At 33.7% G+C, this 13,118-nt stretch overlaps 2 protein-coding genes across 2 annotated transcripts; both read right to left on the reverse strand.

The window, feature by feature from the left end:
* Window positions 1–8,627: 8,627 nt before the first annotated feature.
* On the reverse strand, window positions 8,628–9,458 carry LOC133031948 (uncharacterized). The gene has a single exon (XM_061105744.1). It carries the CDS (start codon window positions 9,456–9,458, stop codon window positions 8,628–8,630), a length of 831 nt encoding a protein of 276 aa, XP_060961727.1.
* Window positions 9,459–10,371: 913 nt separating this feature from the next.
* On the reverse strand, window positions 10,372–11,886 carry LOC115707536 (zinc finger protein CONSTANS-LIKE 4). Its single transcript, XM_030635543.2, has 2 exons — window positions 10,946–11,886; window positions 10,372–10,856 (listed from the first exon to the last, which is right to left on the reverse strand). The coding sequence occupies exons 1-2, from the start codon at window positions 11,654–11,656 to the stop codon at window positions 10,554–10,556; spliced, it is 1,014 nt and encodes a 337-aa protein (XP_030491403.2). The 5' UTR covers window positions 11,657–11,886; the 3' UTR covers window positions 10,372–10,553.
* Between the last annotated feature and the right edge of the window lie 1,232 nt (window positions 11,887–13,118).

Here is a 13,118-nt window from a genome sequence, read left to right on the forward strand (position 1 = left end):
TTACTTGTGTAAATTTGGATTTTTCTCTCTTTATAAGCACATTTAATTTCAAATTTGATCTGATTTTAGTGTTTTGATACTCAATTTTACTATTATTTAGAGATGGGACTAGTCAATAGTGTCATGTTTTGGTGCTTAGCTCTTCAAAATTTTAAGTTCAATATTGATTGTGAGAATTTATATATTTTTCTTGGACAGGAAAAAATTGTCATCTTATGCTATCTTAAGAGTATTATACAACATTACCAATATAATATTATTTCTAAATTACTTAAATATTAATTTATGGATCAAAAACCACTTCATTTAGGGCTTATTCTATGTCCTAAATGTAAAATTTATAAATGGATTTACTTTGTCAATTGTGTTTTGCTTTCTTTTCAAATACAAGATAAACTAAAAGACTTGATTAACAACAAAATACAACATTAAATTAAAAATATATCTAATTATTTTTTACCAAATACACGCTACATTAGTAAAGTACTCCAATAACAAAACAAATTGATATGATCTTGATTTGTTTGCATTTTTATTATTAATATTATTATTTTAGATGATTAATCATTTCTTAATCTATACATCTTACTATATATGCTTCAATACTCCAAAATGAACTTGAAAAGGAGGAGCTCAATCTCATTTTCACACAATATTACATTGGATTTACTTGAATTTGAAAGTCCTTTCCTAATTGAATGTAAAAGTATTCAAGAATTAATAGTATGCAACAATGATATACAAGCTTTTGCTATACCGAAAACACATTCCGATTGAGTAATACTTGGATTTTTTGAGGATGAAATAACTTTCACTATGAATCAAAAACAATTATAAAAACGAGTTCGAAATATATTTGAACAAATAGTAAATTGAATTGATTCATGCAAGTATTTTACCCTAAGATCTTGAAAACACAATTAAGATCAAATATCAAAGTCCCCTTAGAAACAAGAAGTCAAGATTCCCTTGCTTCTCTTCTGCCAAAATCCCTTCAACACAAAATTTAAACTCCCTTCTGGTCCAAATCTAACTTTAACTCTTGAAGTATATTCATTAATATAAAACCTCAGCACTAAGAAAATAGAAAAAGTGTTTTTGTCCTAACAAAGTAAGAATCTACTTAGAAGATTCTATTGAAGAAGGTAGTCAGTTAAAAAATTATCAGAATCAACTATATAAGAACTAAGTACTAAAACAACCGACTCAACTTTTTAAGTGTCAACTCATAACAGCTGACACTGATATTTTTATCCACCAAAGCTAACAGGGCAAAAACGCAAAAATAAGCCCAAAATACAAGATGCATTTGAGAGGTCATTGGATGATCACCTCCACATGACAAACTAGATGCAATTAACATGTTAGGAGATGAAGTCCAAAACATAATTAGCACAACAAAAAATATAGCACTTACAAAATTAATTAGAGTTAATTTATACTTGTATGTCTAACGACTATAAGTTGATATTTTTATATGTACTGAGGAAACAAGAAATAAAAACTTGGCACTTCCTAATTAATATATGTTGATTTTTAGTCTATTTATATTTTTTATATATATATATATTTGATTACTAAGTTCATAATAAAGTACTATTCTATAAATTTATGAAATAAATATTTCTAGAAATAAAAAAAATACTAAAATAAAATAAATATCATATATGATGTTTCATTAAAATTAATACTTTTTGCTAAATTAATGTTAAAAATTACAATATTAACATTTTAAAAGTACAATTTTTTATACATGATATATAATACACACAATATCAAAATTTTGAAATAACAAGATCATAAGAGATCAAGTAATATAACTTAAATCTACTAATTTATTAAAAACAACGACCATATATATGAAGTTGGCAAAACAAAAGATAAAAATCATATGAATAGTTTGTTCCAAAAAAAAAAGATAATATATATGAAAAAAAAAAACGACAATTTAGTAATTAACTAAGAACAATACAATATATATTTAGAAAGAAAAAGAAAATATAATTTTTGCAATAAGTACTAAATAGCGTGTATATTTTGTATTATATAAGAAAAATTATATATATATAATAAAAATAATAATGAGAAGAGAAGGACTCAGAGTTGAAAGATTTATCATCAAGGCAATTTTGCCGTTATGTACGACGAGCGAACATTATCATCTTCATCGTCCATTTTCACTCAAAGAGAAATAAGATAAAAGAAAAAAAAAATTAAAAGAAATAAGCATTGAGACACATTGTGCCTAATGACCAAATGAGCATGATTCTCAATTGGGTTTGGTTTTGGGTTCAATTTATAATGAAGATTTAAAGGTGTTATTTATTTATTAATGCTACTATTATTATTTTATTTCCCTTGCTCACCACGTACATGATTATTAAAATACACAAGTTGGTCAAATTTATCGGTTATAGGACAACTAAATCATATATAAATATATTATTCAAAAAAAAAAAAATCATATATAAATATATATAAATTTAATAAATAGGACAAACAATATACATTAGGAAATGTTATTGGCACTAACATGTTTGTATACTTGCTAACAACTGTTGCTGTTTTCATTTATTTTTTCACAAAGTAGCATAATATTAATAGGGTCGAACTCTTATATGAGTTTGCCAATTAACCTAAAACCCTAATCACTCAACTTTTGCTTAAAAAATATATAGAAATATACTTCAAGGTAGTTGTATTGATAACCCTAATCACTCAAGTAAGGGAATATTGGAGAACATTGTCTCACATGGATTAAATGTAAAAATATTGAGCCATATATAAAGAACATGAGCTACTCTACTCATAGCTAATTGGTTTTGAGATGGAACCCCATGAATCTCAACGGGGAATACGTGCTAATTATAGGGGTTTTATATTTGATCCTTTTTTAATTGGGTCATCAGTATGTATCTCAAAAATTCACATCCAATTAAGGTTTAATATAAATATTCCATGAGAGGTTGTAGTGGGATTCAAACTCTTGATCCAAGCAAGAAATGATACCAATTAAAGTATGATTACCGCTACACCACACAACACGTTGTCCTTTTATTTAATATTGTTATTAGGTATTTTAAGGTGTCTAACATGAGATAACACTTCTTAAGGGGCTAACAATTTTCTATAAGGAAATTTGAAATTATATACATACATTTGGTACATATTAAATTTTTAGAATACAAACTCAATAAAATTAAAAAAAAAAAAAACATGAAGACACTTTATATTAATATCCATAATACCCTTCTCTTCTCTTCTAACTAATTTTATATTAGGTTTAGTGTATCAATCTTGCCCAAATTCATGAATGTTAATTTAAATTTTCCTTTTTATATTACTTGTATATTTAACACCGATATTAAATTGTATTACTACTAAAAATATGTCTTGCTTATATATTTGAGACCATAAGGTACTCACATTTTTTTTTTCATCTATCTACACTTAAAAAAGAAAAACCATTATCATTTTGCAACTTGTTTTGTATTTTATTATTTTCCCTCTAAATTTTGATGTTATTTTTAAGTGGTTCTTCTTTTACTCCTATCTTATAATTTGGGTATGAGATTTTTCTCAAAATTATTTATTTATTTATTATAGCTAGTTCAATTTATATATTGTTTTGACTTTTAGCTTTTATCTCAAAGCAACATAAAATAAATTCCTAGTCCAATAGGTGACACATTATCTACTCTCAATAAAATATGTCAAATATTTAGGTATGCTTTTAAAAGAAATAAACAAATAGGGTCCCCCCAATCAATGAGAATATTATTGAAGAAGCACCTTTCAAATACAACACAAGTATTCTTTTTCTTTGGTCAAATAATTTTTAAGATTTATTATTTGTTATGATAATGGTTGGTAATTAATCTTTAATCTATTGTCCTTTTTTCTTCTTCAAAAATATGAGTTTACATGCATCATAATACCTCGTATTGCAAAACTATGCCTAATTTACTAATCATAGAGAAAGTTTGCCCCAATAAACTGCAATTAGTATTGATGATTGAAATTATTATTAGTTTTTTTTTTTTATATTAGAAAAGGAAAATTTGAACTTGACACCTTATGATAAAACTACTCGAAACTATTATTAATTAGTACATTTTTTTTTTTTTGAAAATGAAATATCAACTTCATTGAAATTTAGCATTCATCATATATAAGAGCTAGAAGCTCATCAGGAAAATCAATCCTATGAATGCTACGATCAGAGAAAAATCGGGATCGCCTAGCAACAAAGTGGGCAACGCGATTTGCTGATCGTCTTACAAAACGAATACTAACATTATTTAAAGCTGACAATAAACTCTTACAATCTCTAATAACCAAACCAAAAGTAGAGGACATAATTTGATTACTAAAGATTGCTTGCACCGTTACCATACTATCAGTTTCCATGTCAACTTTATTCCATCCTTTGTCCTTCAACCAACTTAGAGCTTCTTTGATGCCAAGAGCTTCAACCACCTCAGCTGGGTAGTTTCCTCCCTGATATGTAGCTCGGAGATCAACAATGTGGCCCGTCGAATCTCGAGCAACAATGCCGAAACCATAAGCACTTTCTCTCTCAAATAACGCTCCATCAACATTTAACTTGACTGTGTCAGAATCGGGTTTAGTCCATCGCTCAATGTTATTATCATGTTGCAAGAGTGACAATGATAATAAACTAGTTTTATCTTGAGCAGTACGCCAGTGGTCAAGTGTAGTCCATGCTGAATGAATGACTTGAGTTGGAGCGGAAGTCTTCTTCTCCCAAACAAGCTTGTTTCGAGACTTCCAAAGTGCCCAGCAGATCATGATGGCACGGCAAGCTATATCATCACCATACAATGCGAATGTAGAGTCAAGCCAATAACCAATAGTTGATGAAGTATCGGATTGGATGGTGAACCCACAACGCTCCCAGCAACTGAAAGCAAATGAGCAATTCAATAGCACATGAGAAGCAGTCTCACCCGCATTATGGCAGACAGGGCACATGGAGGATAGGTCGACATTCCTTGAAGCTAGTTCAAGACATGTGGGGAGGGTATTGGTGATAGCGCGGCATATGAAGTTCTTCACTTTTGGTGGTATTTTAAGATGCCAGAACCTGTGCCAAAATCCAGAGTTTGGTTGATTCTGCTGACCATATTTACTAATCTGCAGCAAATCATAGGCACTACGGACAGAGAAGGAACCAGATCTTTCACCCCTCCAGGACCAACAGTCTTCAATTGGTGTAGCACTCAACGGGATTCCAAGGATCAAGTGAGCATCTCGAGAATTAAACATATCTTGAACCAGGGGGATATCCCAAGAGGTCTCATGAATATCCATAAGAGAGTTGACCATGTGGTTAGTGAGGCCGAGAGCATTGGATGTCACAAAAGGATTGACGGGATCGGGGAGCCAAGGGTGCTTCAAGATACTTGTTGACATTCCATTACCAATGGTTCGTTGACAACCCAATTTAACCAAGCTTTGTGCGCTCCAAATGCTACGCCAAACAAAACTTGGGTTGTTGCCAAGCTCTGCAGAAAGAAAATCAGAGTTGGGATAGTACTTGGCTTGGAACACACGGCTGGCAAAGGATGTGGGGGAGACAAGAAACCGCCACCCTTGTTTGGCCAGCATCGCAAGATTAAAATCATGTAAGTGGCGGAAGCCCATACCACCAGAATGTTTGGGAATTGCCATACGATCCCAAGACATCCATATGATTCCTTGACCTTTAGCACTTGAAGTTTTCCACCAAAAGTTAGCCATAAGCTTCTCAATCTCTTGACAAGTTTCCAATGGAAGAAGGAAGACACTCATAGCATAAGTTGGAAGAGATTGGATAACAGATTTAAGGAGAACTTCTTTGCCTGCACGAGATAGGAACTTGCCATTCCAACTATTGAGCCGATTTATAATCTTGTTTTTGAGGAAGCCAAGTATCACAGTCTTCTTTCTACCTATAATGTTAGGTAGCCCCAAGTAAAGAGAGCCATCAGTAGCTTCTGTCATGCCAAGAACATTACAAATCTCATTACGGTTTGGTGTTGCATTGTTGGGGCTGAAAAAAATAGAAGACTTAGTCACATTCACCTTTTGCCCAGATGCAATTTCGAAGGAGTGAAGCATTTGCTTGATGTTGATAGCTGTGGTGGGATTTGCTTGACAAAAAAGATAACTATCATCAGCAAACAACATATGAGTTATGGGAGGAGCATTTCTAGCAACACGGCAACCTTGAATAATCTGATCTTCTTCAAACTTTCTGATCAAGGAAGAGAACCCTTCAGCACAAATGATGAACAAATAAGTAGATAAAGGATCTCCTTGGCGGATTCCACGAGAGGGAACAATCGGCCCCATGAGATGGCCATCATGGAAAACAGAATACTGAACAGAAGTAACACATTTCATAATAAGGCTGACCCATTTACCAGCAAACCCCATACGATGCATGACAGCAGACAGATAATCCCATTCAACACGATCATAAGCCTTACTCATATCAAGCTTCATGGCCATGAATCCTTTTTTACCTTTTGTTTTCCTCTTGAGATAGTGCATGATTTCAAAGGCTATCAGGATATTATCAGAGATGAGCCTGCCAGGAATAAATGCACTCTGAGTAGGAGAGATGATATGATCAATTAGCACCCTCATTCTATTGGCAAGGACCTTCGAAAGAATCTTGTAAGAGACATTACAGAGAGCAATAGGACGCAAGTCTCCCATAGAGGAAAAGTACTTCTTCTTTGGAATCAACACTAGATGAGTGTCATTTAGCCCAGGCGGCATGCATTCATTATTGAAGAACTCTATAACAAGCTTAACAATATCAGCGCCAACTGTATCACAATGTTTATGATAAAAACCGGGACTCATACAATCAGGACCAGGAGCTTTATCAGGATGCATTTGAAAGAGAGCTTGTTTAACTTCATCAGGTGTGATAGGGCAAAGTAAGGCATCATTTTGTTCAACAGTTACAGTACGCCGAATGCCATTAACAACAGAGCCACATATAGCATGATCAGTAGAATAGAGAACAGAGAAATAGTCAATAATTACCTGATCAAGGCCAGAATCCCAGCCTTTCCACACGCCATTGCTATCCTGAAGCTGAACTATTTGGTTATTCCGTTTGCGAGAGCTTGCAGTAGCATGAAAGTATTTACTGTTCTTGTCTCCTCCATTTAACCAGAATTGCTTAGACCTCTGCTTCCAATAGAGTTCTTGCTGAGCCAAAATCTCAAAATAGTTGCATTGCTCAATCAAGAAGTCTTCATGAGAATCAGGATTGTCACGGGACTTAAGACACGAAAGCTTCTTCTTACTAGTAGCCAACCGCTTCTTAAACTGACCAGTAAGATCACGGCCCCATTCAAGAAGAATATCAAGACAAAGTTTAGTTTTTTCAGCAAGGGAAAGAGTAGCATTGAGCTCCCAACAACTTCGAACAATTTCACTACATAGAGGCTCACGGCTCCAAGCATTTTCATATCGAAAAATGACCACAGGTTTACTCATCACACAAGGAGCAGGTTCAAGAAAAATAGGCGTATGATCGGAGGAAGAGAAATCAAAATTTGACAAACGAGCCTCATTAAAAATAGTTAGCCAAGACTGAGTAGCAAAAGCTTTGTCTAACCTTATTTCGATGTGGTTTTGAGTCCCTTTTCCACGCTCCCAAGTGTACTTATGACCACGCAGCTGAAGTTCACACAATCGGCAATCATGGAGAGCAGTGTTGAAACCGTGGATCAAAGATTGAGGATAAGGACGACCGCCCTTCTTATCATCATGCGTGGTGATGTTGTTGAAATCTCCAAGGATACACCATGGTAATGGTGAAGAATCGGCAAGCTCACGAAGGAGATTCCAAGTTGTATGTCTTCTCGAACGGTTTGGCTCACCATAGAACCCAGTAAGACGCCAATGAACAAAGCCAGGAACATGAATCTCTAAATCAATATGGTGGGCCGAAAACTTAAGCAAATGAGCATCAGTTGCAACTTTCCATAAAAAAGCAATACCACCTTTTCTACCTTGGGCCGGCACAGAAAAACTATTCTCAAAGCCCAACCGAACCTTGAGTCTATCCACAGTGTCATTGTTGCATAAAGTTTCACAAAGGAAAATAAAGTTGGGCTTCTTTTGTACACAGAGATCAATAAGGAATTGAATAGCCCGCGGGTTCCCAAGCCCACGGCAATTCCAACTAATGGCATTCATAATGATTGGTGGGCCTGAGCACCAGGACCCACCTGTTCCACGTTTTTTGGAAGCCCATTAGCATCACTATCATGAAAACTAGTTGCTTCAGAAATACACACCACCCCTTCATCAATCATCTTGGCCGAATGTGTAGGGAGAGAATCAATTCTCTTTCTCTTCAATTCATAAAGATCCATATTATCCTCTGACATAAATGTTGATTCATTTGCATGAATATGGAAAGTTGCCTCATTTGTATTTTCCATAATTGGATGACCCAAATGCCTAGAATCAAGGAGAGGATTTTGGAAGGAAACATTAGTGACAGGGAGTTGATTACTCTGCCTTGTTGGACTCGCAATCATAGGCTGCGATTGAGGCTGTGATTGAGTGTTCATGTTGAATGCAGTTGATTGTGGTTATTTGCTACCGTCGGCCATGGAAGGTTCGGGCTTGCCGGTCCGAAGCCAAGGAGAGGCCGTGAGGAAGTTCTGACGCCGTGACGGAGCTCTCATCTCTTTACTATATGGCTTCTTGATCAATTCCGGTGGTGTATCATAGAGTTGGCTACAAAAATTCTCTGAATGGCCCAAGATGCCACAGATAAAACAAAAGGTGGGAACATACTCATACTTGAAATTTGCATAGAACACATCACCATTCTTCTTCTTGAACTTCATACGCCTTTTGAGAGGTTTTTCAATATTCAGACGAACACGAACCCGTAAATATTCACGCCAAATACCTTGAAAGTTGTTAGGATCCGATTCAAGATACAAACCAATGTAGTTCCCGGCTTGACAAATGGCCCTCTCGGTTTTGAACCCGGGTTGTAGATCATGGACTTGCACCCAAATATCAAGGTTGTTTAGAGGAATAGTTCTCGGATTTTCACCTTGTTTGAGTCGCTCGATGATGAGTTGTTTACGGTCATATGTCCACGGACTGCCCGCCAAAACACGTTTGATATCTATTTCATGGTAGAACTGAAATAGAAATCGGTTTTGCTCAAGAATCTTGATATACATGCCTTTCCCGGGTTTCCATAAATCTGCTATCATATTTTGAAATATCTGAAAATCAGATTTTTTCCCAGTCAATAAGCGCCCAACAAGACACCAACGATCATCAAATTCAATCTCTTCCTCTTCCTCTTCTTCGAAAGCCACCTCGTTTTCCTCTTCCTCTTCCAAACAAATATCCTTCCATTGTTGTTCCAAACCGGTGGTAGATCGGCTACTAGACGCCATGATGAGAATCAAACAAAAATACTTTGACACAAAATAACAAAACTCTATAGGAATAGAGACAAATCACATGTCAGAGGACATGACTCTTTTTTAATGGAGATTATATACATTAATTAATTAATTAATTAATTAATTAATTAATTAGTACATTATCATACAATTTTGAACCAACATTGAAGTGGTATCGATTTGAATCGAATTTTCAAAATTTGTTCTTTATAAAGGGGTTTTTTTTTTGAGACATGTTAGAATTAGGGATATCATAAATTAGAATGTGTTAGTTAAAAAGAAAAAAGTACAGAACATACTAAGTTAATCCTAACTTTAATATTGATCCTTAAGACTAATATTGTCCACCATTATAAAGATATTTCAAGTACATTTGATGTTTTGCTCTTCAATGCTTCAAGCATATTCTTTAGTATAAACTCTTCAGTAAAAGTAATGTCCATTGTCCCAAAAAAAAAAAAAAAACTTGGATACACATTATAAAAAGAAAAAAAAAGATTTTTTTGCTTGTAAATATTTGCAAATTAGCATTAAATAAAGCTAAAATACCCAATAATATATTATAAATAAATTAAAAAGATTGTTCAAATTAAATCAAAAATAAATAAATTAAAGAAAGACTAAATAATCATATACTTACTCCTAAAGACAGAAGTGATATGTATCCTAAAATGTTGGAGATTTTCATTTTCATGTTTTCTTAATATAGATTATATTAAATAATATTCCAACAAGAAAAACAAACATTATTTAATTACTCAGCTAATAATCTAATCCAGTTCCCATAATTTTTCATTATAAAAATACACTAAAAATCCAATAAAATAATAACCCATAAACACAACAAACTTAATATAATAATTTATATATATACTAACCTTAACTGAACCAATAAAACTTCAGATTTAGATTACAAACTAATCATATTTTATTTTAGAAAATACAAAAATACATCCAAAAAAAAAAAAAGCTTGTTAAAAGATTCATAGCTTAAAAATTTGCTCATCGTAAAAAGCAAAATTCATTACTACACATTACATAATTAAAAAAAACTATATATACAAAATTAAAAAAAGAAATTAAAACCTAAAACATCGGAACGACGCCGTATCGTTCAGCTTCGATTTCAACTTCCGTACGTTTCGCGAACCTTCCTTTGATTCTGGGCCTTGTTTCGGCATAAGCCTTTCTAGAAGCATATCGAATCGTCTTCTCAAATTTCCTATTCTTTCTTTTCTCTCTGTACCTTAAAACTCTCGCTTCTCTATCCGCCGACGAGAATTGGGCCGCCTGAGGCCCATTTGAGCCCATGGGCTTATTATTCTCACATATTTCAACACCATTCGGCCCATCTGGTACTACTCCTACGTCTAGAGAAGAAGACGATACCTGAGAAAATTAAAAAAAAAAACAATGAATACGAATTTTCTTTCTCATTTTCTCGGTAACCGAAAAGTAAAAGAAAACATAAAACTTACACTGTGGCTTAGATTGTAGAGGAAGTGTTTATTAGATCCGGAGAAATCGATTTCGTAACACTGTTCGTTCGCCATGGGAGGTTGAGATTGAGAGCTTTTATTACTGTGTACGGGTACAACTCCATCGGTACCTGAACTGTTTTGTTCTTGAGCTTCAAGTTTCGGATCTAGATGACCGTAATCCAGATCTAGATACGGAACCATATCGGGGAAGACGTACTGACCTGAGTTCAGATCTGGACTTTCCATGGCTTTAGGGTTAGGAAGAAGCCATGAAGCAGCTTCAGCCTCTTCCGTACTTACTTCGGCTGTGGTTTGATTAGGTTCAGCTGCGTCTTCGGGGAAATAACGGTCGTTAAGGAAGTTAACAGCACCGCCACTATCGCCGCCGTTTCCGCCGTTAGATTTTGCCGTGTTGACGGATTCGTATAGGGGCGTGATGGGAACGCGCTCGTGACGACGGGCGAGTGGGTTAGCAGAGTGAATATCACGATCGCACGTGACGCAGAGTGCGGCGGCGTCGGCTTTGCACGTAACGTGAGCCGGAGCTTGTTCGCATACTTCGCAAACCCAGACGCGCGCGTGGAGAGAAGCCAGTTTGTTAGCGGCGTGGACGTTTGAGTCACACGTTACGCAGAGAAACGCCGCGTCTGCTCGGCAGTAGAGTGTGGCTGTAGCCGATTTGCACGAGTCGCATAGCTTCGACGCCATAGCTGATTTCTTTTTCTTCTTCTGAAGCTTTTTTTTTTTTTTTTGGAACACTTTGTTTAGTGTTTCTCTCTCTCTTTTCTTTCTTCTCTCTCTGATTTTGATTAAGTGCACGCGTTTTATCTGGTGGGGTCGAGGAGATCCAGGGATTAGCCAATGAAAGAGTAACACGTAGGATAGGCTTAGCCAGAATCAGAGGCTTGGAGCATGTTTGGTATTGTTTTCTGTTTTTTGTTTTAAAAAATTGTTTTTAGAAATGAGAACAAAAAATAGTTTTTGAAGTTTTTAAAACACAAGTCATGTTTGGTTAGTGATTTTTAAAAACAATATTAACCAAAGGTAAATTGGTTTTTAGAACAGAAAACAACATTTTGTTGTTTTCAAAATTCTTGTTTTTTGTAACTTTGTTTTCTGAAAGCTGTTTTTAAAAAATAAGGCCAAACAAGCCAAATTGTTTTTAAAAACAATTTTCTGTTTTTAAAAACAAAAAACTGTTTTTTAGTTATGATGCCAAACATGCACTTGGATTTTGAGTTTTATTTTTTCCACTTCCCAAAGGGGTAAGGAGAACCACAATAAATAATAAATAATTTAATAAATAAATAAATAAATAAATAATTGTAATAATGATATGTGAGTGGGACCCACATAAGTGAATTGGTAGCAGTTGGCAAGTTGGTGTGTATATGTGTATGTAGGGGACCTTAATCTTTGGGCTGTGGCTTACTATTTCGACATCTCCAAAGGGTAATAAAGAAGTATTAAGTACTCTTCTATAATCTAGCTACTATATATATATTGTGTGTATAAGATGTAATTTAAAAGAAAAGAAAAAAAAAAGAAGCCTTAAATTATATAGAGGAGGAAATTTTATTGAAAACTTTATAATAATTTACAACAATAAAAATAAGTTTAAAGTGTTTTGAATATGTATGGTAAATTAGAATAATAGAAATTTTGTTTTTAGTATTATAAATTATTTAAAAATTTATAAAAGTAATACTATAACTAAAACGAATATCACTAAAAAAATAGGGTATTTTTTACTTTTACATTTTAAAATAGTTTTTTTTTTTTTTTTTTGTATTTTTATGTAATTCTACATGGAAATCCATATTACAACTAGCGCTGCAACCACTTTAGAAATCCAAACTGTAAATTTGAAAAAAAAGTTAAAAAAAAATAGTATATGAAGTAATTCTTCAAAAAAATATTCTTACATGCGAAATTAGCTTAAGAGTTAACTAAGAAATTATAATAGGAATTTGCAATTAGCATTAATTATGTCCAAGACTACATAACATGTCGTGATATTATTAGAATAATTTAATTTTAAATACTACATATTTTAAATTAAAAATAATTATTGACGATAAGAACTCATCAATTAAATAATTAGAAAAACTTAAATATAAGAAACTTAGAAATAAGATGATTATGAAAACTCTTTGAAATCTTGATCCAA

Source organism: Cannabis sativa, chromosome X, assembly GCF_029168945.1.
Source record: "Cannabis sativa cultivar Pink pepper isolate KNU-18-1 chromosome X, ASM2916894v1, whole genome shotgun sequence".
NCBI classification, from domain to species: Eukaryota; Viridiplantae; Streptophyta; class Magnoliopsida; order Rosales; family Cannabaceae; genus Cannabis; species Cannabis sativa.